General features: G+C 44.2%; 2 protein-coding genes across 10 annotated transcripts in view; one reads left to right on the forward strand and one right to left on the reverse strand.

The window, feature by feature from the left end:
* Window positions 1-26,606, forward strand: part of asap1b (ArfGAP with SH3 domain, ankyrin repeat and PH domain 1b) — a 219,849-nt gene that overhangs the window by 101,900 nt on the left and 91,343 nt on the right. The window lies entirely within an intron of this gene.
* LOC111953510 (transcriptional repressor NF-X1) lies at window positions 490-26,085 on the reverse strand. Of its 2 annotated transcripts, none has more exons than XR_011474242.1 (24): window positions 25,832-26,085; window positions 19,842-20,837; window positions 19,422-19,583; window positions 16,373-16,450; window positions 16,036-16,141; window positions 8,965-9,036; window positions 8,455-8,594; window positions 8,136-8,235; window positions 7,782-7,999; window positions 7,603-7,700; window positions 7,416-7,446; window positions 7,222-7,304; window positions 5,479-5,587; window positions 4,957-5,076; window positions 4,697-4,776; window positions 4,266-4,496; window positions 3,933-4,006; window positions 3,672-3,770; window positions 3,513-3,554; window positions 3,228-3,370; window positions 2,909-2,975; window positions 1,443-1,588; window positions 1,109-1,213; window positions 490-965 (listed from the first exon to the last, which is right to left on the reverse strand). XR_011474242.1 is itself a non-coding variant. In XM_070435417.1 (24 exons), exons 1-24 carry the CDS (start codon window positions 25,851-25,853, stop codon window positions 890-892), a joined length of 3,354 nt encoding a protein of 1,117 aa, XP_070291518.1. In that variant the 5' UTR covers window positions 25,854-26,085; the 3' UTR covers window positions 490-889. The 2 variants fall into 2 exon arrangements, 1 of the variants encoding a protein (XP_070291518.1); XM_070435417.1 differs by having other exon boundaries at window positions 3,228-3,326.

Raw genomic sequence — 26,606 nt, forward strand, 5'->3', positions numbered from 1 at the left:
TTTTGCAAACACAAAATATTGTATATTTGCAACATAATGCGAATGGTAATTCATAATATATCATACAAAATGGGTGATGGACATCCACAATTTAATAGACACCATACGAAACATATACTAATGGAGTATCTTGAATTTACATACAGAATAATACAAAATGCTCTGAGACCAGGTTGATGAAAAAGGCACAAAGGATAAGGATATGCCTGCAGCCGTTTTTTGAAAGATGCAGGGCTGTTTAAATCCTGCCCCTTCAATCACCTGGGCATCATAATGTAATAGTTTATATACTGGTAGTTAAATGCAACCCAGTTGATGTCCAAAAGTACCAACACATAATATACTTTAAAGACAGTATCCTAAGATTATAGCATATAATAAGCCTTCAATCTCAAAATACCTCAATGTAGTAGTATCTTGTATATTATATAGTATCTGTAACAATGAGCAGGTTCTCTGCAATATATCAGCAAGTAAAGTATCAACAAATCCATTGAAAAATTGCTTTATTGAAATAAGGTGTATGGCACGTCCCCTCGTAGAATACAACATATCAGCAGAATACAACATACTGGTAGTCCTGCGTTGAGAACAAGTGAGAATTACTACCTATAAAAACACAATCAATTATTATTTTCAGTCTGGAGTACGCATTTGCGGGAAGAAAGCACTGTAATGCCACCGAACAATGATGTTCATGGCACAGTTTCAAACATAACACCCAATAACCCCAAATACTATTGCAGTGACATGTGTTGGCCTTCAAGAGAAAAATAACCTAAATGAGGGAGGGGAAATAGCATCACAAATTTCCAAAAATCGACGGGCAGCAGACGCATTCTTAGTTTAGATCAGTTACATCACGAGGCTTTCTTCTTTTGTGCCTTTATTAATCCTGGACATCGAAGTAGTCGATCACCGGCTCTTCTTTGACTGCCTTGGACCAGCTGCTCACACTGTCAGCCCTGATGACAAAAACAATAAACACAGTTAACTAGCTAGTTACAAGTCATTGGGACATTGAGAGGACACGAACCAAGAACCAAATTGTGTGTGTTTGTGGCGTGACTATATGGGACGTTTTGTGAGTGCAAAGACCCAGGCTTACTTGCTGCTATGTTTGATATGGGCAATGGGTGGAGGAGCCCTCGGGACCCCAGTGTCTCGCTCCATCAGGGAGGTCAGGGTTGAGTTAGGACAGGCAGACTTCCCCCTGCACACAGCAAGAAGCACAAAGACAAGGCACATCCTCAGAATGACTTCACATCTTTTGTCAGTTGTTCACAATACACATCTATTCATACAAAATATAACCAGCTGATACAGTTGCACAGGCAGTAATACGTTGTCTTTTTCAAGTTATAACAGAAATGTGTCTACTTTGAGATAGTCAGAGTGTAACTTGCCTTACTAAAGAAACGTTTTCCTGTTGAGGTGTTTACCTGATGGCGGTGATGACTACGTTGCGTTTGGGCTCGCTGTCGTAGCTCACACTCTCCACGTTGTAGGCCTCGGCCAGCTCGTGGACTAGCTTCCTGTGCTCCCGGTTCATAGGGGGGAAGCAGTGGCTCCTTTTGGACTGTTTACCCTGCAAACGGGTTCCACACACAGTCACTCATGTTTCCACTATGAAAGACTGTGCCGAGTTACCCATTTAAGGTTTAAATAAATACATTTGCATTTCCACTCAGTTCATGACATTTTGTCCTAAACATTGCAAGCTAACGGAACCGATTCACTTGACGTTACGCCGACTAAAGTAGTATTTTTCAAATGTTTTCAGAACCAAAAGGGATAACTGACGACAAATAGAACCCGTTGTGGACATTATCAATACCCATCATTATAACCAAGGACATTCAAATGTGTTTCAAGCCTTTCTAGCACGCCAACTAAGTGGACCAGAAGCTTTTAGCCAAATTCAGTCTCAATGCAAACTCTGGTAAGCTGGAAGTGGTTTAGGGAAACGCAGTCATGTATAGGAAAATGCTGGCCCTGCATTAAGTGTTCCAATCTAGCCCCATTACATCTAATTGCTCTAAGGTAATGCTCTCAATACATTGTTCTCCGTTTAAGAGGTGGGTGACATTTCACTTGTGAAAGAGGTGTCTTTATTCCTATACCTGTACTTCTCGAAGGTCAAATCAATTCTTATTTGTCACATGCGCCAAACACAACAGTTGTAGCAACCATGAAATGCAGTTCTAAGAAAGAGTTAAGAAAATATTTACAAAATTAACTTAAGTTTAAAAAAATAACCGGGGTACCGGTACAGAACCAATGTGCGGGGGTACATGTTAGTCGAGGTAATATGTACATGTAGGTAGGGGTAAAGTGACTATGTATAGATAAACAGCAAGTAGCAGCATTGTAAAAAAAAATATTAAAAAAATAAGTCAATGCAAATAGTCCAGGTAGCCATTTGATTAATTGTTCAGCAGTTTTATTGCTTGGGGGTAGAAGCTGTTAAGGAGCCTCTTGGACCTAGACTTGGCTCTCCGGTACCGCTTGCCATGCGGTAGCAGAGAGAACAGTCTATGACTTGGGTGGCTGGAGTCTTGGACAATTTTTGGGCCTTCCTCTGACACCACCTAGTATATAGGTTCTGGATGGCAGGAAGCTTGGCCCCAGTAATGTACTGGGCCATATGCACTACCCTCTGTAGTGTCTTACAGTCAGATGCCAAGCAGTTGCCATATCAGGTGGTGATACAACTGGTCAAGATGCTCTCGATGGTGCAGCTGTAGAAGTTTTTGAGGATCTGTGTAATTCTGTGTGAAAATCACCCTATTCCCTRTTTAGTGCACTACTTTTGACCAGGCCACATAGGGTTCTGGTCAAATGTAGTGCACTATTATAGGAAATAGGGTCCCATTTGGGACGTATATCATGTCTATTGGTCCCTTACCTTGCTGGTCAGCTCAACCAGATTCTTGATCTCCTCTTCTATCTCGCTGACAAACTTAAAATCTTTTCTAAAATGTGAAAAATACAGAAATGACGTGATCGTGGTAAATATTATCCATCAATGAAAATGTGAAAACATGTCTCAAAAAGGACACCGGTCATGGCTCGAAGTACATAGGCGCCATAAATTCACCTTCAATTGGGAAATATAAGCACCACAACAACATGCACACGGACACTAGAATATTTGAAAACTTTGTTATTGTGGTGAATTTTGACCTTGGCATGCAGTGAAAAYACTCTATGTATTGGTACACCACCTGGCGTCAACTCTGAGGCTGTCACTGTACGTTGAGGAGGAGGAGCGCATATTGAAGGGGTCCACTGACGGGTCAATCTGCAGGGCCTCAGCCAATCGCCTGTCAGGACACAGACACACACAGGCAGACAAAGGTCCACAGATCTAAAGACAGGAGAAGGCTCTCAAGTTGACAGCACATTGAAGGAAACAAATCAAGTTGACAGMCGAAAGCTGTGCATTTTAAATGTCACGAGAGCTACAAATAGCAACTGTGTGCGTGTGGAGTAGCAWTGTAACAACTGACCTGTTCCTTTCCAGTGCAGCACACCCCTCGTCACACTCCAACCTGAGCCAGAACACACATTAAAATAAGCAATATATGGCACGCTCATATTTAGTACAAGGTGATTTACTGGAAGTGTTGTATGCTGTAAGTTTGGAATCAGGTTTGGTCCCATCTTACCTGGTGTGTTTCATCTCCTTCTTAGTGATAAGACCCATGTCTACAGAGTCACCCAGCTGCATGTCAGACAGCTTACTGGCCATGGCAATGGCTGCATACCTACAGAACAGGGACACACATCTAGTTACACCGGGTCTGACACCACACGCGGTCATGTTCTGAAAAGATCGTGAGGGAATAAGAGCAAACTGGTTTAGAGCACGCGTTCAGATAGATCTAGAAACCATTGATTCTACTGTAGAAGAACGCACGCACACCAACCTCTGATGGGCGCTGGCTGCTTCCGTGCACACCACCGTTTCCTTTCTCCGACCGCARTCGCACTGTAGCGCCACCTGTGGGACAGAGGTGGAAACTGACAAACACTGGCCACAAGAAGACTTCAGCTGCAGTCCAACAACGCTGCATGCGTTCCATCTCCGTGTCTGCTCCATGTGCCCAGTATTTGAAGAGTTACGGTCTTAGTTTACTGTCAGAATGTCACCCTAGACGTAGTGCAGTCTCTAAGGCACAGGGTTAACACATATTTCAATTAGCCTTTATTTAAAATCCCTCGAGTCACTTGGGTGAACATCTCGTTCACCCATCTCGTACCTTGGCAGTGCAGGTGTTGCACGGGCAGCTGGTGCCCTTGTGGCAAGGGGCGTTGCAGGGGTGGCCACAGTCGGCGCGGGGCAGCACACAGGGCTGGCGGCAGGCGCCCTCGGCCAGACATTCTCCCCGGTGGCAGATGCGGCGGCAGCGGTGGAGGTCACACAGCAGAACCTTGTTGCAGGCCAGGCCACAGGAGATGTCCTGAAGGTGGCACGGGATGTTGCTCCTTTGCTGCGGGGGGGGGGGGGGGAGAGATGGGGCGCTTTAGTGGACGGGTCACGACTATGGGCGAGTAAATGGCACCCGATATAGTGCACCTCTTTTGACCAGGGCCAGTAGGGAACAGGGTTCCATTTGGGACGCACCATATGCCTTTAAAAGAAGCGCAGGTTTGAAGGTTAGGTAGAGGCAGCTAACATCAGCGACGTTACCTCATGCTTTCCCATGCACCACTTCTGAGTGAGGTAGGTACAGGGTGGGCACTTCTCCTCACTGTGGCAGTTGTGGAACACTGAGGACAAAKGAAAAGTACGAGACCATGAGGAATAAACATTTGCAGACGGTTTTGACAGARACGGTAAAATAGATGTCAAGATTCCTAAATGTACATGTATATGCATATACATTTCTGCTCTCCAATAAAGCATATTTGAAACTAAGTGAAAAAGCAGTAGGAACTGCAAGGTTTTACCTGGGTGGTCACACTCGTGCCTCCTGGTACACGGGTTCTTACACTCTGGGGGCTTGGTGCCACAGGCGATGGGGGGGAACAGGACACTCAACCCACAGTGGCACGCCAGCTCATCAAAACCTACACACATGAAAYGGGCAGAGACTCAGAGGGACGTGGCCTATGAGAACCTACTGYATGTCTGGGGTGTGACTTTGCGAATGAGGCCATGCGATCTCAGTGATCGAAAAAGAACGTACCGTATCACGCCAACTAAACACATGTTGGATGTTAATAGGAGACTACAGTAAGTGAACATTTGACTGAAGTGGAAGTTAGGAATCGCCCCCAACAGTCTGCTGGTATTTTAAAATGGGCTTCCTAGGAAGTGCACTAGACTTAAGATAAGATGAAGAACATTTGAACTACAAAGAATCCCAAAGCCCGGGTAAAATGTGTCAATTGACTGGCATCTGTGCTGCATCTGCTGGCATGTGAACATCTGTGTTGGCAGTGCCACTGGGACCTCTGATTGGAACTCACTGGTTTGCCAGCAGGGTTGGCAGTTCCCACGGTGACAGAGCTCTTGGCAGCGGTGGAGGCCACAGTTGAGCTTGTAGCCACAGATCAGAGAGCACTTGTGTTCCGCGCCCTAGGGGGAGGGACATACTGTATGTCAGTGTGACAAGTTAGATAGTAGGTAGGGGGAGGGGGGGACATACTGTATGTCAGTGTGACGTCAGTTAGATAGTAGGTAGGGGGGGACATGTCAGTATGTCAGTGTGACGTCAGTTAGTAGGTAGGGGGGGACATGTCAGTGTGACATCAGTTAGATAGTAGGTAGGGGGGGACATGTCAGTGTGACATCACTTAGATAGTAGGTAGGGTGGACATGTCAGTGTGACGTCAGTTAGTGGGTAGGGGGGGACATGTCAGTGTGACATCAGTTAGATAGTAGGTAGGATGGACATGTCAGTGTGACATCATTTAGATAGTAGGTCGGGGGGACGATACAGTGCCTTCGGAAAGTATTCCGACCATTGACTTTTCACATTTTGTTACGTTACAGCCTTATTCGAAAATGTATTCAATTGTTCATTTTTCACATCAAACTACACACTATACCTAATAATGACAAAGCAAAAAACAGGTTTTTAGAAATGTGTTCATTTATACAAAAAYTKAAACTAAAATATCACATTTACATAAATATTCAGATCCTTTACTCAGTTCTTTGCTGAAGCACCTTTGGCAGMGATTACAGCMTYGAGWCTTCTTGGRTATGACGCTACAAGCTTGGCACATCTGTATTTTGGGAGTTTCTCCCGCTCTTCTCTGCAGATCCTCTCAAGCTCTGTCAGGTTGGATGGGAAGCGTTGCTGCACAGTTATTTTCAGTTCTCTCCAGAGATGTTTGATCGGGTTCAAGTCCGGGCTCTGGCTGGGCCACTCATGGACATTCAGAGACTCATCCCGAAGCCACTCCTGTGTTGTCTTGGTTGTGTGCTTAGGGTTGTTGTCCTGTTGGACTGTGAACCTTTCATCCTAGTCTGAGGTCCTGAGCGCTCTGGAGCAGGTTTTCATCAAGGTCTGTTCATCTTTGCCTCGATCCTGACTAGTCTGCCAGTCCCTGCTTCACCGTAGRGATTGTGCCAGGTTTCCTCCAGACGTGACGCTTGGMATTCAGGCCAGAGATCAATCTTGGTTTCACCAAACCAGAGAATTTTGTTTCTCATGGTCAGAGAGGCTTTAGGTTCCTTTTAGCAAACTYCAACCGGGCTGTCATGTGCCTTTACTGAGTGGCGGCTTCCGTCTGGCCACTCTACCATAAAGGCCTGATTGGTGGAGTGCTGCAGAGATGGTTGTCCTTCTAGAAGGTTCTCCCATCTCCAGAGGAACTCTAGAGCTCTGTCAGAGTGACCATCGGGTACCTGAGCTCAATTTCGAGTCTCATAGGAAAACGTCTGAATAATAAATAAGGTATCCGGTTTTTTATTTCTAATACATTTGCAAACATTTCTAAAAACCTGTTTTCGCTTTCTCATTATAGAGAATTGTGTGTAGATTGGAGGATTTCTTTTAAAGAATCAATTTTAGAATAAGGCTGTAACGTAACAAAATGTGGAAAAAGTCAAGGGGTCTGAATACTTTCCAAAGGCACTGTATGTCAGTGATTCACCAGTTCAGCTAATTAGAGTATGACTTATGGCTTTACCTACTGACTGTCCTTTCATAACTGGGTGACGCACACGAACGTGCCGCACGCATGCGCCTTTTGGTTACTCACCACACAGCACAACTCGCCACATTTGTGTCGGCCACAAGAGCGTTTTTTGAGGCAGCGCTTCTCACAAGTAAAAATCAGTCCATCTAGAATTGGGAGGAAAGGAAAGAGACTTAAGAGAAGAGTAAAGTACAGGACAGATCTACTTTTACTAAGTACAGTAGCAACACCACCTCAAAGAATGATCAAAATATCACCTTCATTCTGGATGGCTGCACAGGGAACATCCTGAAAACAAAGACTCTTCAGTGGTGCTCTTTGGTAGAACAGAATTACACCTCCATTTACAACGGTGCGCAGTCTATACAGAACATTGCATTTGAAGAGTTGCACTCAAGATACAAAAACACCATAGGTATACAGTACTTGTTTTCGAAAACTAACCTTGGTCTTAGAGCCGCATTTGCATTTGATGGTGGAGGTGAGCGAGCAGGGACCACAGCTTCCCTCATGGCACAGCTTCTCACAGATGTGGATGATCTCTGGAATGACGGGGAGAACAAGTCAACACATTTGAAATGCCATAGAGAGGCTATACATGAGGACACAGTGTCTTGTGTTACCGCTGGAGCCGCAGGGCAGAGGCATGCTGCAGGTCTTGCCACAGGAGGGGATGGGGTCGGAGCAGCCGCGGCGTTCGGGGTAGCCCAGCTCCAGGAGCTTGGCCAGGGCCGTCTGCCCACAGGGGCAGCTCCTCACTAGCCTGGGGGAGCGTGGGCACGGCTTGCACGGCCCAGGGTGGCACACCTGCTCACAGCGGTGGGTCTCACAGTCCAACATCCTAGGATAGGGGGGATGGGGGGACATATCACAAATCAATGTATGATTAAGATACAATATATCTATATCTATAATATTATTCTCACAGGAGAAAATAGTTGTTTCCTAGTAATCTCAAGCTGCTGGTTTGAACTTACTTGCCACATGCTTTCTGACAGCAGAAGTGTCCTGAGCCGTCAAAGCGCTCTTTATCCGTCCCACAGAGTACCTCCCGAGACACAACACCGCAGTAGCACACTGCGACAGCAGGAAAGAACMGATGAGACAAAACAGAACGCATCAGAGTGAAATCCATCACAGTGGCTAAAATCATTAGCCATCATTACTCATCAYGAATTCCTCATTGTCAAGGAATGCGATTTGAACTATTAAGGACAGAAATGTTTTTGGTCAGATCACATGGTCAGGGAGAACTCCTGGCCCAGTAAAAAGACATATTGGGAGTGAGTAGCTCACCCTGCTTGACCTGTAGCGGGCAAGGCTGGCACAGTCCGCTGTGGCACACCTGGGTACAGGTGTGTTCCGAACAGTTGAGGGTGGCGCCACACTGCTTGTCACAGTGGATGGCAGTGCCCTGGCCACACCGCATTGGCTGACTGGAGAGAGAAGTATGGAGGTATTTTACCATGAGTGGAGGGGGGGCTCAGGGTTCTTCTTATACCTGAGTAATAGTGACATGGAGTACATTTGGCAGCCTAAGCAAAGGCGTGTAAATTAACAGTGGGTTATTATTGTAGAAATGATAAAACGAACCTATACGTTCTCAAATAACTGCCCTTTTTCTGGCCCGCAAATCTGTGCGGCCCTCCGCTGAATTTGGAAATCCTGATTAGGCACTCGAGACCAAATTATTGCCCACCTCTTCCATATATAGTGCACTACCTATGACCAAAACCCTATGGGCATCATGTAGGGAAAAGGGTGCCGTTTGGGACTCAGACATTAGGTCAGGAGGATATACAGTACCTGGTTCTTCCACAGATGCATGCTTTGGTGACAGAAGCAGGACACTGGGGACAAGGTCCGGGGTGACACAAACTGTTGAGACACAAGCAGGGATCTAAATGAATTTTTTTCCATTGGTAGCAGTRATACTCCCAACTTAAATTTAGATGCACCAGAAAATATATTATTTTATTGATTGTGCAAGAATATGTCAAATATAAATACACAACGCAGAGACAGATTACGAGAGGTCAAGAGGACGAGAGTCAATAGAGTACTAACGAACAATGGAAATAGTGTTTTTCCTGTAATAGGGAATTATTGAGCAATGGTTCAGAGACATGGGAGGAATATGTCTTCTGAAATAGGATACTTGTTATTTGGCCATTGGCTAGTTTTATTGCAAGGAATTCTAAATCGGTCAACSACAGGCTAGAGCTGGGTTATAAAACTACATGCTGTCCCTTTGTTCTGGGGAGAGAATCACTGGAGAGCATCCCTGAGGWCAGGGGAGAATGACCATCTACCTCCCCGTATGATTTGTCCTCTTTGAATAAAGCCATTTGCCTCCCATTGATTTGCTTTGGAGTTTGTTATTGAAGAATAACATAAACTGCTAACATTTGGTGCCGTGACCCGGGATTAATTGGTCTCAACAACAACAAAAAACGTATCAACTATGTGTTGATCCAGAAGAAAGAGAAAAGGCTGAGCGCAACCCACAAGGGAGTCAACTCTTAATCTCCTGATTGATGGCATAATTGCTGGGTGAGTCTAGACCAATATCATTTTAAAATAACCAAAAATCTGGTTAAAATAAGCACATGCAATGAGTGATATCTGATGTATAAGAGTTCAAGTCCTTTGTTCTATTACAGACTTCCTTTGTTCTCTCTGAAAAAGGTTTGAGGCCTGTGTCTTTGTTCTCTATTGTATTCTCTATTCAAGTCCTCTATTAAAAAGTTAAAGTATTTTCTTTTTGTGAAACCTTGTTGCATAGAAGTGAGTTGCTAGTTGAGAAGCAATTTTTACACGTGGTTAATATAGGTCTTCAACAAGCTTTTTGAAGTGAACATAAGTTATGGGTAGCCAGGCCCTACAGAGACAATGTGTTCTAGAAGGGGTTTGAGTCCTTAAAAAGGGGTTTTATATATTTATTTAACCTCAATAAATAAACTCAGCAAAAAAAGAAACGTCCTCCCACTGTCAACTGCGTTTATATTCAGCAAACTTAACATGTGTAAATATTTGTATGAATGTAAGATTCAACAACAGACAAACTGAACAAGTTCCACAGACATTTGACTAACAGAAATGGAATGTGTCGTCCCTGAACAAAAGGGGGGTCAAAATCAAAAGTCAGTAAGTATCTGGTGTGGCCACCAGCTGCATTAAGTACTGCAGTGCATCTCCTCCTCATAGACTGCACCAGACTTGCTGTGAGATGTTATCCCACTCTTCCACCAAGGCACCTGCCAGTTCCCGGACATTGGCCCTAGCACTCACCCTTCGATCCAACAGGTCCCAGACGTGCTCAATGGGATTGAGATCCGGGCTCTTCGCTGGCTATGGCAGAACACTGACATTTGTCTTGCAGGAAATCACGCACAGAACGAGCAGTATGGCTGGTGGCATTGTCATGCTGGAGGGTCATGTCAGGATGAGCCTGCAGGAAGGGTACCACATCTTCCCTGTAACGCACAGCGTTGATTGCCTGCAATGACAACAAGCTCAGTATGATGATGCTGTGACAGACCTTCCCAGACCGTGACGGACACGCCACCTCCAAAAATCGCTCCCGCTCCAGAGTACAGGCATCGGTGTAACGCTCATTCCTTCGACGATAAACGCCGATCCGACCATCACCCCTGGTGAGACAAAACCGCAACTCGTCAGTGAAGAGTACTTTTTGCCAGTCTTGTCTGGTCCAGCGACGGTGGGTTTATGCCCCTAGGCGACGTTGTTGCCGGTGATGTCTGGTGAGGACCTGCCTTACAACAGGCCTACAAGCCCTCAGTCCAGCCTCAGCCTATTGTGGACAGTCTGAGCACTGATGGAGGGATTGTGCGTTCCTGKTGTAACTCGGGCAGATGTTGCCATTCTGTACCTGTCCCGCAGGTGGGATGTTCGGATGTACYGATCCTGTGAAGGTATTGTTACACGTGGTCTGCCACTGCGAGGACGATCAGCTGTCTGTCCTGTCTCCCTGTAGCGCTGTCTTAGGCGTCTCACAGTATGGACACAGCAATTTATTGCCCTGGCCACTTCTGCAGTCCTCATGCCTCCTTGCAGCATGCCTAAGGCAAGTTCACATAGATGAGCAGGGACCCTGGGCATCTTCCTTTTGGAGTCAGTAGAAAGGCCTCCTTAGTGTCCTAAGTTTTCATAACTGTGACCTTAATTGCCTACCATCTGTAAGCTGCTGGTGTCTTAATGACCGTTCCACAGGTGCATGTTCATTAATTGTTTATGGTTCATTGAGCAAGCATAGGAAATAGTGTTTAAACCCTTTACAATGAAGAGCAGTGAAGTTGASAGACAGGGTCCTGAAAAAGGAAAACAATTTTCTGCTGAGTTTATATATATTTTGAGGTTAACATATAAACAGAGATACTATACAACTTTTGAAGTTAATACAATGCCATTGTTAAGTGAGAAAACCACTCTGGAAAAGGGCGGGAACAGCTCCTCCGGATGTGAGCATGAAAAAATATTTTWAATTCACAGTCTAGTGATATGAAGAACCATTTCAAAGTAGAGAAGTGTAGGCAAGAGATAAAGAAATATTCCGTCATTGTTGACAAAGATGGAATCTGTCTGATACACAAAAAGCATGGGGCAAAAATACAGAGAACGTCTAATTCCTTGACAAAGGCACGATGGTCTTTAACTGTAATAGCCGAAGAAAGAAAACTGGATGAKAATTTTTTTCKGGAGAATCATGACAGGACATTGCAGAGAGATAAAAAAAAGTTTGAAAGCTCTTGGGTGAACACATCAAAAMCTTGAAAGAAGAAATTCAACAATTACAGGSAAGGGTCGTAAAAACAGACTTAGCTCCAACATGTGGAGGACCATTTGTTTCTTCAATCCACCCTCAGGCTGAGTTGCGCAAGGATGATCGGGTTTCAMGCATCTGGTCAGCACTGCCTGGCTTTGAGTCAACAGATACTGACAGCGGTGACGAACGATGTCTTAGGCCAACCAGAACACAGGCTGTAAAAGGTAGTAAAGAGAAACCTCCGGTGACAGTATTCACACATAAATCAGCATCTCCAAAACAGTTGGATGAACGGTCAAAGAATTTGAAACATCACGGAGAAGTGGGTATGAAAACATGGGACCATTTGAAGCGTTATAAGAAACTGCACAATCTACATCCTTATGAAGGGTTACAGTTACTAGCCTTTGTTTTGAACAACCGTGAACACGGCGTACTTGAAGAAAAGGTTTATAGAGCCGTGGGTGGTGAAGAGCAAGATGTGGCCGATGGATGGAGAGCCATACATATTTTCCTTAAGGGTCTGACCAATGCAAYCACCAATTGGCGAGAGAAAACCAAATGTGTTCAAAAGCCGAAAGAACCGTTTGTTGAATTTGAAGAAAGGTTTAGAGCAGAGGTGGTTGGACACGGTGGGTTACCTGACATGGATGATGAAGATGACCCATTWTTTTGGAGGAATTGARTGTAATCACTCATCACCTGACGTAATCCATGCAAAAAAACATTTTGTTTCCACAACTTATGACTGGGAGAKAAAACTACGGCGACATCGACAGGCTAAACCGGATGTTAGAGTTGTACAGGTTCCGAGTGAAACCAACAACATTCGTTCAGCAGAAGAGAAACCTGGTGTATGTCATTATTGCGGGTTTTCTGGTCACTGCAAAGAGAATGTCGGGAAAGGAAAAGTTCATTTATGAGAAGTGGCCAGGAGAAGCAGGGTCCGTCTAAGGGAAAATGGAATCAAGACAACAGCCCCAATGACACAATGTTGATGCAGAAATTTAAGAAGCTCTCTCCGTCTCAGCAGCAGAGTTCGCTGGATGCTGTGGAGGTAAACTAATGGACTCCCTCTTACGTCCCATCTGCTGTACATATGAAATCGGATGGAATATATGTGAACATGATGGTTAACAACATTGCAGTAGATTTTTTAGTAGATTCGGGTGCTGAAGTCACTGTATTGCACATATCTTATGCTAAACATATGTTCTCAGTACACGGGCATGAAGATGAGAGCAACAGGAGTAGGGGGGACGACGACATATGAAACAGACCAAACCATTATCAATTTCTATTGGGCCAATGAAGATTGATGCAGGGGTCATTTGAACAACCTATTTTAGGCCTTGACGTTATTATGCAACTTGACTCCACAKTGAACATTTCTGAAGGGAAGGTGACGTGGCAAATTAGACAACTGCAGGGATCTACAGGTCAGAACCATGCTATTTGGACTATGAGTGTGGAACTCCGGAAATGGAACCAGTGTGCTTGACAGGTGTTTCCCCACCTTGCACAAAACAATATCCCCATAAGGAAGCTATGGATGCTACTAAAGTAGTGATTAAAGAACTATGGGACATGGGTATAGTTGAAAAGACACCATGTAATCCAGCTACTCTGATGTATCCTACAGATACCACATTACTTGGACACGACTGTTATGAGTCGGTTTTGGATCAGCTCTCTGATGGGTTACTGGAGTCATTCATTGGAAAACCCTGAGTTTATCTTATACACAGACGGTTCAAGCATTGTGGAGGGGTGTGGGGGTGTGAGAGGCAGGCTGGGTAGTTACTACAATGGACCCATGTCACTACCAGGCACGTTAGATTTGAGAAAAGCAGACGTTCACTTTATGGAGTGACAATGCTTAACTATTGCATATATTTCTAAAGCAGTAGGGGAAGCAGAAAGACAAGTAAAAGAAGTGTGGGGAATAACTACCGAGGGGGGACATGACGTAGTGCCAGGAGAGTGGGTGATGGTAAAAAAAATATGTAAGAGACACATTAGGGCCAAAATGGGAAGGTTCTTATCAAGTTTTGCTCATAACGAGGTCAGCAGTAATAGTCCAGGGAAAATCACGGCGGATACACGTTACTCATTGCAAGGTTGTCCATTTTGATGACAAAGCGGAGCCTGGAGAATAAAGAACTGATTGATAAGCAATCCGGGGCCAATCTYGGGTGAAGAAGCATAGTAAGACGATCAGAACCTGATAAGCTTCTATGTTGTACACTGCAGTCGTCATATTAGGGAAATGTAGGTGAAATGTCCAACGGTTTCCTGAAAATTGGGACATGCTTACTTAGGGAAATCTATGTGAAATATCAATTTTTCTTGAAAACAGGACATGTTACTTTCACTTTGTTTCCCTCGTTACAGATTATGAGAATCTATAGTCTTCGATTCAAGGACTGTACCTGAAACGATACAAGATCACCGGTGAAGTGCAACCAGTGGAACAGAAGAAGAATTCCTCAATACCGGCAGACTGTCAGAACATAATATTTATCTGTGTGGGACTGATACCAGTGTGGAAGAGCTGGTCACTTTTAAAGGACTTGGTGAATGATTACCTTGTCAATAGTACGATTGAATATTGTCTTGTAGACAATATTTTAATTTTTTTGTGTGAGTTTCCTCCTAATACAGGATGTGGTAGGAATCGGGACATCATTATACCTGTTAATACCCATTTTCTATAACTTTGTTTGAAATCTATTTCTTATTGTAACAGCAAGTACAATGTGCCCTTTGTGTTTTATAGAAATGCAAGGTGTTTAAATGTGAATGATTTCATGCTTACTGCTAATGTTTTTTTTATACTGCCTATTTTTCATGTTTTCTAAAAAGACATTAAGTATATTTATTTTTAAAATGTAAGAATGTTGAAAATAAACAAACAACTCAGAGACAGATTACGAGAGGTCAAGAGGACGAGAGTCAACAGAGTAATAACAATCAATGGAAATAGTGTTTTTCCTGTAATAGGGAATTATTGAGCAATGGTTCAGAGACATGGGAGGAATATGTCTTCTGAAATAGGATACTTGTTATTTGGCCATTGGCTAGTTTTATTGCAAGGAATTCTAATTGGTCAACCACAGGCTAGAGCTGGGTTATAAAATTACATGCTGTCCCTTTGTTCTGGGGAGARAAATCACTGGAGAGCATCCCTGAGGACAGGGGAGAATGACCATCTACCTCCCCGTRTGRTTTGTCCTCTTTGAATAAAGCCATTTGCCTCCCACTGATTTKCTTTGGAGTTTGTTATTGAAGAATAACAAATTGTAACAATTGAGATTGTCTATATTGGGTCTATAAATTCTAGATAGTGCACTTCTGACGCACATCTTGTGCCCTAAAACTATTWAGTAACCCTGTAAATACATTTGTTTACTATAAAAAGCTTAATACCTGTCGTTGAAATTGCAGTCATTTGTGGAATATTAGGTTTCTACATTGTRTAAAATCACMATTTWCYTATCGAGAYGCATTACAGTGAAAATTGTACACTGTCTTAAGAACATCAAGTTTGTGAGTGATGACATGAAGGAGACATTCATTAGTATAATCATTGATCTTCTTAAGAAGATTATCCTTTGTTTCTGTGCCCCCCAAATGTTCGGATATAGCCTACTAGTAAAGTTACCAGGTTGCTAGCTAATGAGGTAACTTGACTGAAGGTGTAAACAAAATAGCCACAGAGTTGTTTTAGAAGGTCYCGCGACATGTTTTTTGAACGTAAAATGCAGCCCACCAATCCGCCATAGGAAGGAAAAAAATCGATCTATTTGGGCTAGAAATCTTTCCGCTGTAGTAATGGTAGAACCATGATGCTAACAAATATATGCGCTCTAGGACACTCGGAAACAACGGTAGAGCAAAGCCTAGTCATTACAACAATTATCTGGGTGATTTGTTTTCTAGGCGCACCCAAGCAAAAATATTTAGGAGCATATGCAACCAAAATTGTTGCACTTTCGAGCCCTGGACACAATCAAGACAACCACTTCATGTTGTAGAACAACAGATTGTTATGTGGTGGTGGGTTATGCATGTGTTRGGTTGTGGCTCACATGTTACAGGGRTGCTTGCAGTCTGCTCCGCTCCTCTTCTTCCCACACATGTCTCCACAGCTGTGTGGGATCTCACTACGCTGGAACTCTGGGTTGGTCGCTTTGCCTGTCAATCATAGCAGAATAATTAAACACAGTACAGGGAACTAACTCCAGAAATCAGGACAAGGACATTGATTTCTACTACTTGTTTATGTGACCTTTACTTTACCAGGTTAGTGTCATTGAGATTAATAATTAGTTCTAATACACAAAGCATCTCAAAGAGAGCAAAAGACTAGGGATGCACGATTGTCTGGGAATAATGGCTAAAATTRGCTATTAGCTAATCCCTTACCACAGAAGCACTTGTAGACGTTCGGGGGTTGGAAGACAACATTCTGACAGGCCGGACAGCGCCACCCGTCATTTGTTTCTGCAAATGAGAGCAAAGTTTGCATATCACATAGACCAATTTACAAAGCACTTCATCAGCTAAATGTTGAGTCACAATATTGTACACTATATCTTAGATTGTAAGGTTGTACTCTAAGTTGTGAAGGACCTCCGTCACCCGAGTCACAGTCTGTTCACACTGCTATCATCTATCCTGGCAGCCTCCCCACACCTCTCTGACTCAGAGGGGTTGGGTTAAATGCGGAAGACACATTTCAGTTGAACGTATTCAGTTGTACATCTGACTAGGTATCCCCCTTYCCTTTCCYGGGGCGGCAGGTAGCCTGGTGGTTAGAGCGTTGGACTAGTAACCGAAAGTTTGCAAGATCGAATCCCCGAGTTGACAAGGTAAAAATCTGTCGTTCTGCCCCTGAACAAGGCAGTTAACCCACTGTTCCTAGGCCGTCGTTGAAAATAACAATTGGTTCTTAACTGACTTGCCTAGTTAAATAAAAGGTAAAATAAAAACAAAATATTCAAAATGTTATTTGTCACATGCGCCAAATACCAAAAGGTGTAGACCTTACAGTGAAATGCTTACTTACAAACCCTTAACCAACAATGCAGTTAAGGGGGGAAAAAGTGTTTGATTTTATTTGAGTAAATACTTTAATAAGTAAAAAATATATATTTTTTTCTTCTTAAACTACTACTACTAATGTTATGGTTGTAGCAATCAATTGGCCCATTAACAATCACCCATTTTAGCAAACGTATTTCATTTAAAGCTTCACATTTCTCTGGTATAGGCTACTTATCGCAACGAACGATATCAGCAAAATGCCTGCGATAAGTGATCGTGTTRATAACTTTTGGTTTATCGTCCCAGCTCCACGAGACTGTAAAACAGCTTCTATCTCCAGGCCGTTGAACAGCCATCACTAGCCGGCTAACTGTCCGGTACTCTGCCCTGAACCTTGAGACTAATTCCCCATGTATTTAGAGTCATTGAACGCTGGTCACCTCATTCTGTTTACTCATCCTGCATGTATATACTGTATTCTCAACATAGCTCATCCTAATATACATACCATTTTCCTTCCAAATGATATACTGCCTAAACACACCGTGTATTTATAGTCTGGATTCTGACATGCTCACTAATATATCTAATCTTTATTGGTAATTGGACATGTTCTGTAATTTCTTGATTTCTTGTTTAGATTTTGTATTATTTGCGAGACATTCTACTGCACTGTTGGCGCTAGTAACATAAGCATTTCGCTGCACCTGCTAGAATGCCTGCAAATCAGTGTACGCGACCAGTAAACGTTGATTTGATTTTTAGTACARTAGTAACATCTCTGCACATTAGCTGACACTGCATGTCACCAAGGAAGTACCCCAAGGCTTGATCCTACGCCCTTCTCAATTTACATCAACATAGCTCAGGCAGTAGGAAGCTCTCTCATCCATTTATATGCAGATGATAGTCTTATACTCAGCTGGCCTCTCCCCACATTTTGTGTTAAATGCTCAATAACAAAGCTTTCTTTGTGTCCAACAAGCTTTCTCTACCCTTAACCTTGTTCTGAACACCTCCAAAACAAAGGTCATGTGGTTTGGTAAGAAGAATGCCCCTCTCCCCACCGGTGTGATTACGACMTCTGAGGGTTTAGAGCTTGAGGTAGTCCCCTCATACAAGTACTTGGGAGTATGGCTAGACGATACACTGTCTTTCTGTCAGCACATATCAAAGCTGCAGGCTAAAGTTAAATCTAGACTTGGTTTCCTCTATTGTAATCGCTCCTCTTTCTCCCCAGCTGCCAAACTAACCCTGATTCAGATGACCGACCTACCCATGCTAGATTACGGAGACAATCGGCAGGTAAGGGTGCTCTCAAGCGGCTAGATGTTCTTTACTATTCAGCCATCACATTTGCCACCACTGCTCAATATAGGACACATCACTGCACTATATACACTCCTCTGTAAACTGGTCAWCTCTGTATACGTGTCGCAAGACCCACTAGTTGATGCTTATTTATAAAACCCTCTTAAGCCTCACTCCCCCCTATCTGAGATACCTACTGCAGCCCTCATCCTCCACATACAACATCTGTTCTGCCAGTCACATTCTGTTAAAGGTCCCCAAAGCGCACACATCCCTGGGTCGCTCCTCTTTTCAGTTTTCTGCAGCAAGCGACTGGAACGAGCTGCAAAAAACACTCAAACTGGACAGTTTTATCTCCATTCAAAGACTCAATCATGGACACTCTTATTGACAGTTGTGGCAGCTTTGCATGATGTATTGTTGTCTCTACCTTCTTGCCCTTTGTGCTGTTGTTTGTACCATGTTTCGTGCTGCTACCATGCTTTGCTGCTGCCATGCTGTTGTCATGCTTTGCTACCATGCGGTGTTGTCATGTGTTTTTTATTTAACTAGGCAAGTCAGTTAAGAACAAATTCTTATATACAATGACGGCCTACTCCGGCCAAACCCCAATCCGGACGACGCTGGGCCAATTGTGCGCCGCCCTATGGGACTACCAATCACAGCCGGTTGTGATACAGCCTGGAATCGAACCAGGGTCTGTAGTGACACCTCTAGCCCAGATGTAGTGCCTTAGACCACTGCGTCACCCATGCTGTGTCGTCTTCGTTCTCTCTTTATGTAGTGTTGTGGTGTGTCATGTCCTATATTTTTAATCCCCCGTCCCCGCAGGAGGCCTTTTGGTGGGCCGTCACTTTAAATAAGAATTTGTTCCTAACCGACTTGCGTAGTTAATTTTTGTAATACATTTWWWWWWWWWTTTTAAGATAAGGTCACTGGGGCCACATTTTTGCTACAGTGGATATTGTAGCATCATCAATGTACAGCAGTACCATCTGTCGAGCAGAATTTGCATTCCTGTATTGTCTGTGTGGGGGAAGCATTGTGCCCATCTATGGAAGACTATTGTGTTGAAAGTCATGAATAAATGAAGAGCTGGAGGGACTGTTAGGCCTACCGTCTGCCTGGGAGGCTGGGGAGCGGGCCCACTTCTTGATGCAGTTGAGATGGAACACGTGGAAGCAGCTGTGGCAGCTCCAGACTGGAGCCATGACTCTGATCACCTCACAGCACACCATGCACTCATACTTCTCCTCAGACAGCTGCTCGATCAGGCAACCTGGACAGATATGGAGGAGAGAGTCACCAAAAGAGACCAAAATCATGGCATCTTATCAAATGCATCCTATTCCCTATATAGTGCACTCTTTTGGACCAGGGCCCATAGTAGTGCACTATGTAGGGAATAGGGTGCCATTTGGAACACATGAACATAACTACTTTCAGAACAAACTCATTCACATTTTCTTTAGGTTATTTTATTTTTATTTTTTAACTCTGGGACTTTTTGAAAAGCTGTGAAACTTTGCCCTCTCACCTGTCTGAGTCTCCTTGCTCTTGTTGGGCACGTTGTCCCACCTCTTCTGTCCAGGCCTGTGGTCTGAGTTGAGTGTTCTCCTCTGGCCTCTGTCCTGTAGGGGGGTGCGTCTCCCCTGGCCTCTCCCCTGACTCCTCCAGCTGGGCTCCTCTTCAGTGCCGGAGCCCAGTTTGTCACGATGGCCAGAGGGGGTGTCTCTGGCTCCCCTCTCATGGTCCTTCTCCTGGGGATATTCTTTGATAGGCCCCTGGCGTCGCTTGGGCTCAGGGAATTTCTGTTGAGCGTCGACGTGGGGGTTCCTTTCCTCGGCTCTCCCTCCTTTCCGGCTTCTGGCCCCCATTTCTGATGGTGGGGTTTCTTCTCTGGGCTCAGCAGGGTCCCAGCCTCCTCCTCCTGTAGCGTGGCTGTCCTGGTTCTCCAGAGAGTGAGGAGGTCCTTTCGCGCTCCTCRCCCCTCTCTCTTTTCTCCGCGGCTCCTGGCTGAACCGTCGGGGCTTTTCAGGGCGGGTGTCCTGGTGGTCTTCGTGGGCAGGCCCCACCTCTACGCTCCGGCCGCCAGGGTCWCCTCGGCGCCAGCTAGGCCCGTCTATGGGGGGTGTTCCAGGCCTGTAGCCACCCAGTCCATGGTGGCCCCTGGGTAAGCCAGGGGGGCCAGTGTCAACCCCAGGCCTGTTCCACCTTGGAGGCTGGCCCCTTGAGCCCCGGCCCCCTCCATCTCCGTTAGCTCTTCCTCCTCCTCTTCCTCGGCCCCTTGATACATCCTCTTGGTGGTAGGGAGGAGGATGGAAATTTACAGGGATCGTTGAATTGTCATGGACATGAGATTGTTTGACACCGTGGTGAAAATGGCCTTGCTGCTGTTGCTGCGGTGCTGGGCCGTAATTATTACAACCACTCCAGTTACGGTTGTGGCCCTCTCTGTTCCGACCCCTCTTGGATTGCTGCTGGTTACATTTCTGTTGTGATGAAGTCTCATCTGGATTCAAATTCAGAGAGTCTACACACACAACAACAAAAAAAAGGCCTACTTGTTAGCGAGTGACTTGGCATGAAAGTTGTGAAGCTGCATCATAACTACAGTGTCGACGCAGGCAAGACAGGCTTGACAAGTGACTCCAAAGACAACACGTTTAACAATGTTGACTTGGAGTCACGTGCCAAGGCTATGAGTATGACAGCTCTGAGTATGACGGATATTCTCTTCAGGACGGCCTGGACTTTGACACGAKAGCACGTCATCTAGCTAAGTTGGCCTCAACTATCATTACAGAGAATTAAGCAACAACGTTGGCTATTTGTTTGAGACGCTGACTGGCTGACTGGCTGACAAGGTCAGAGCCATTGTTAAAAAAATTAAATAGCTAGCTGGCTAGCGCATGAGTCAACCAGTACTAGCCTAGGCTATGTAGCTAGCCAGCTTCTCAGGCTAAAGTTCAATGAACATGCAACTCACATAATGTGGTCACAGCAATGACTGTATATGAAATGGGCCACACTGGCAGACTAGCGAAGGGAGCAGGGTATAAGCGATAATAAAGGGGGCCGCCGAACAAAAAAAATAAAAATATTTATTATTATTTTTAGGAACTCTGCCGGGGGCACAAGCTACCTAAACATTTTATCTATCCCGTCAAGAGGGGGCGAAAGGCTAGGGCCGGCCTAGGCCATTTCTAGACCCTAAATAGAGTCTGCAAATCTGTAATCAAGGCAAAGGGTGGCTATTTTGAAGAATCTCAAATATATTTTGATTTGCTTAACACTTTGGTTACTACATGATTCCATGTGTTATTTCAGTTCTGATGTCTTCACTATTATTGTACAATGTAGAAAATAGTAAAAAGAAAAGAAAAACCCTGGAATGAGCAGGTGTCCAAAATTTTGACTGGTACTGTAAGTGGACGGACGTGGCATTTCGGCTAAAAATAAATAAAATAAAAAGACTTCACACTGAGTGCACAACACATTAGGAACACCTGCTCTTTCCATAACAGACTGACCAGGTGAAAGCTATGATACCTTATTGATGCCACCTGTTAAATCCACTTCAATCAGTGTAKATGAAGGGGAGGAGACAAGTTAAATAAGGATTTAAGCCTCGAGACAATTGAGATGGRTTGTGTATGTGTGCCATTCAGAGGGTGAATGGGCAAGACAAAAGATTTAAGTGCCTTTGAAAAGGGTATGGTAGGAGGTGCCAGGTGCACGGGTTTGTSTCAAGAACTACAACGCTGCTCAACCATCTTCCTGTGTATCAAGAACGGTCCACCACCCAAAGAACATACAGCCAACTTGACAACTGTGGGAAGCATTGGAGTCAACAATATGGGCCAGCATCCCTGTCGAACACTTTTAACACCTTGTTGAGTCCATGCCCCAATRAATTGAGGCTGAGGGCAAAAGGGAGGGGTGCACCTCAATATTTCAAAGGTGTTCTAATGTTTTGTACACTCAGTGTATATCGGAGTTGTGCCTGTTGTCATAGAGATAGATTAAGGACTTMTCATGGATATAATCCGTTTTAGCATGGACATTTCCACTGAGGGCTTCCACCACTTTAAAGTAGTCAACTGGGTGGGGATTCCTATGAGTTGGGAGTAATCAGCCAATGAAGACCATGCACTACTTTAAAATGGAGATCATTGGCACAGCCCACACGACAATGGTAGAGATGAGTCCTATCTAGCTCTATGGCTTGTTGTTCACACACACGTATCTGCCCTCTCATTGGCTAGAAATGGTCCGATAGACAATCCTTGTTATAGCTGAGAATCCTTGGGATAAGGAAGAATGCCCTGTTAAAGGTATACTCAGCGAAATGACGTTGCCACGAGCATCACCGGAGATATTGAGATGAGCGAGATGCAAGACTTTGCWCACACACTGTAAATGCACGTGTGCACAGGTTCACTTYACACTGTTCACAGCGTGGTAGCCAGGGCACCGAAACAGTGGAGAAGTTGAGCCACGCGCTTCAATGCTCTTAGTTGTTGAAATTGACCCACTATTCTGTTTACTTTCTTCATCCATGTCATATCGCTAAGTCTACCTTTAATGCCTTGGGATCTCAAGGGCTAGAAGGGATTCAGCTTTTGTCTAATTAACGTCAAAAAATTATTTTGCATTTTAGCTAAYCATAATTCTAACTGTTTTCCTAACCTTAACCAAATTCTCCTAACCTGCTACAAAAAGTGAAATCTGACAAACACTGTATCCCATCTAGTCAAAACCATATCAAGGGCCTGCCGGCATTGCAAGTGAGTCACTGGGCTTGTTTCAGTGGTACGGCTGAAGCATCCAACTGCAGGYAAAAGTCGAMGAGTGAAGTCGGGGGAAGTGCATCTGCGAYAGCTGAAAGTCTGACACTGATTTGGTTTTCCAACAGCAAGGCTCAGTGCAGCATGGCAGTGTGCCATTGTTTCTAAAAGTTTGTTGTYATGTCGAAATAAACACGTCTCCAACCCCCATATCACACACTAAACATAGGCTGTGTGTGTGTAGATTGTACCAAAGACAGTACAGTATGACGATAAGCAGAAAGTGCTTCTACAATAGAAGTCCCCCATCACACGAGTAGGTAATGTCATGGCGACGTTGGCTCGCTAAACTCCTGCATAKAAACACGTGACCGGGTCTAACGGTCGTCTCGCACATGTGCCTGCCATCGAATCAAAGGCATATAAAGTAGTGACAGACGAGTAGTGKGTCTGAAGTGGAGGCAGTACAGGGCTTAGCATGTTTCTCGAGGAGGCTAAAAATAGATTTGGGCTTGGAAAAGTTGAATATTTTCAGAAAGAGTCAGGTAGGTAATTGGTTAAGGGAGGAGAATGAGGGGAGGTTGAAAATACTGAGCGAGGCAGAGGATGGGTTTGAATCTGTTGGAGCTAGCAATAACAAGAAAGAGGGTATGTCGAGGAGGATTGATGTCAAGTTCAAACAGAGTGAGCCGGACTCCAGTTTGAGTCCTGGAGGTGAAATGGAAGGGGTAGAAGGTGTTGCGAAGAGCTCAGAGCCCTGCATTGATGGACATGGTTATGATAAGACACATGTGGTCCAGAGGGAGTGAGATTTATGAAGAGGGTGGAACCAGGCCTTTTGGCTGATCCATAGTTGTTTTCAGGTTGGGTGGAAAAGTTGGTGGGTGCTGTTGAGTCGGTGAAGGTAACTCGAAGTGCACTTATGTTTGTTTGTGTTTCTTCAGATCATAGAGAGCAGGCGCTCCATGCGACGCAATTTGGGTCAAGATCTATTTCTCACTTTGCTATTAGGAACAGGGCACCATTGAAAGGAGTGATTTCTTTGGTAGCGTTAAGTGTGGAGGTGGAGCAGTTGGAAGACTCCTGGTGTTTGTGACACCCGTCGTTTGGTGCGATGCAGACCCCGGTGGTGAGCATGGTGAAACAGAGAAGCCCTGTTAGTCCTTTTGAGTCAGTCTTAACCCGACAAGGTCATGTTAGGATGTATCAGTTAACCTGTTAGAGCATGTGGTGAATGCGCTGTTTCAGGTTAAGCATTTATGGTCATGTCGCAACTGTGTGTAGGAGGGAGATTCCAAGATGTGGGAAGTGGGCATGGGTAGTTTCGGTGGATAAAGTTGTGTGAGTCAACTTTAAGGGTGCACATGTTGCTGGGGATCAGAAGTGTATGGTGCGAGAGAGGCAGGTTGAGGTGGCTAGAGTCAGAGTAGTGCAGAAGGTGCTGTATGCTGAGACAGTGAAGAAAGTAGAGGATGGGTCAAGGGTGAGATTCTGAAGGATCCGTGTAAATAGTAGATCTGTGCCAGCATAGAGGGATAGGTCAATGAGTGATATGCTTCAGTAAGGTTTGCTTCTTAGCAATGTTTATCAACTGCACTGCAGAAATGGAAAGTAAATCACAGAAAATAAGTGAGTTGGCAGCTGCATAGAAGTACTTGGGGGTACAAGATGACTTCAGAAGAATTACATGGTGTGTTGAGTGGTAGTGTCCCGTCTCTTAAGCGGTTGGCCTGGGTAGGATCAGATAGGGTTAAAGTACTGGAATAAGGAGGTGTGTTTTTTTATATATATATATATATATATATTTATTTTTTTCAGTTCCACATTTGTATCACAAAGTGTAATGGATCTATACTATAGTTCAGTTGGGGGTAGTAATGTAACATATTGGATGCAAACTGCCATTAAACCTCACCGAATATATTATTTTTGACAAAAATGAAAACGTGTCAGATTGTCACTGAGGTTGGAGTAATAATATGTCCAACTACTTAAGACATTGGCTCGAATCTAGGTTGTGCCTTTACATTTCGACAAGATTAACTACTGTGGGGGTATTTAACCTCTCAAACCCTGGCCTTGCCTGCTTGGTCTGTTTCGCAAGCGTTCTGGAAGTATCGCGATGTTGCGTCTTTGGGCTTAGAACTCTATCAATTGGAGAGAGACTCATATCAAATTCATTTGTACACTGTATACATATGAATCTCGGAAAAGTTGCTTCCAGTTTCAGACATGTCTTAAGGTCCCGTTCGCGTGGGTCAAACAAAAACACTAATTATAGGCCTTTGATCACATGGTTGTAAAGTTCATGCAGTCGACATGTAGGACAGTTTTTATCCCCATAATGCAACACACTAAAAKGAGACTTTGCAGAAGTGACCCGCTTGAACTGAGTGAGCCCCCTTAGCACAAAGCAGAGGTTTCTGTTTGAGGCATACAGTATGTCAACCTAACTTACGTTTCCACTGAAACTCYGCTCTGGCGTCTTTCTACGCYTGCTATGTTGGGTTACTGAGTGAGTGTGAGATGTGTGACACTGCCAGCTAGCTTGCTAACGTTAGCTGAGTGCAATTTGACAGCTCAACACAAACCCTGTAATTTCACTTTGAATTTCCATTAGCTATGATTTAGCTAAATAGCATGAGACATAATTAAATGATTATCCACTCTAGTTAAAACTGAAGCGAGCAATCTAGTTAGCTAGACAGTTAGCTAACTGCTAGCTAAGCTACTTTACCTGTGACTGAGCCCTCAGCCATTCAATCACACAGTTGGCAGTCACTCACGTTCTTCTCCCACGCGAAGTTTGTAGCTAAGATTTTTAAACAGCTGTTGGGAGATTAACAACCAGAGATTAAATGCCACTTTGTATTTATTATTCCCACAAAAATAATAACATGTCTCCCCTCCTTACATGATTGACTGGGGTATAAACGAACGGTTGTGTGAGACACGAGCTCTGACGATTCTTCCTGCAAAGGAGTTTGAAGTTATGGAACTTTATTGAGACTCACCGGCAGGTCGGAATAACCACAAGGGGACGGGTGTTCACAGACAGTGTCACCAGATACCATTGACTTTAGAATAAAATATAACTGAACTGGACTGAAATATAATAGAAATGAACTGAACTTRTATAAATAGAATACAATAGAATATAACAACGTAGACTGTGAATTACTTTGCCATTAGCAGAACCGCAGATATTGAGATGAGCGAGATAAAAGACAGGGAACCAAAACAGCGGAGAATTTGAGGCTCGTGCTTCAACACTTTTAGTTGTTGYGGAAATTGACCCACTTTGCTGTTTACTTTCTGCACCTATGTCATATTGCTGAGTCTACCTTTAACTGAAGTAATATAGTATAGCATAGAATGATCTACTGTCCTCCATGCTAGGTTCAAAATATACCCTTCTTCAACCCAGCCTCCATGGAGGAAATTCTTCCCACAGTATTGTACAGACAAAGGATCCCACGATATTGTACAGACAAAGGATCACACCCCTAGGC

Source organism: Salvelinus sp. IW2-2015, linkage group LG27, assembly GCF_002910315.2.
Source record: "Salvelinus sp. IW2-2015 linkage group LG27, ASM291031v2, whole genome shotgun sequence".
NCBI classification, from domain to species: domain Eukaryota; kingdom Metazoa; phylum Chordata; class Actinopteri; order Salmoniformes; family Salmonidae; genus Salvelinus; species Salvelinus sp. IW2-2015.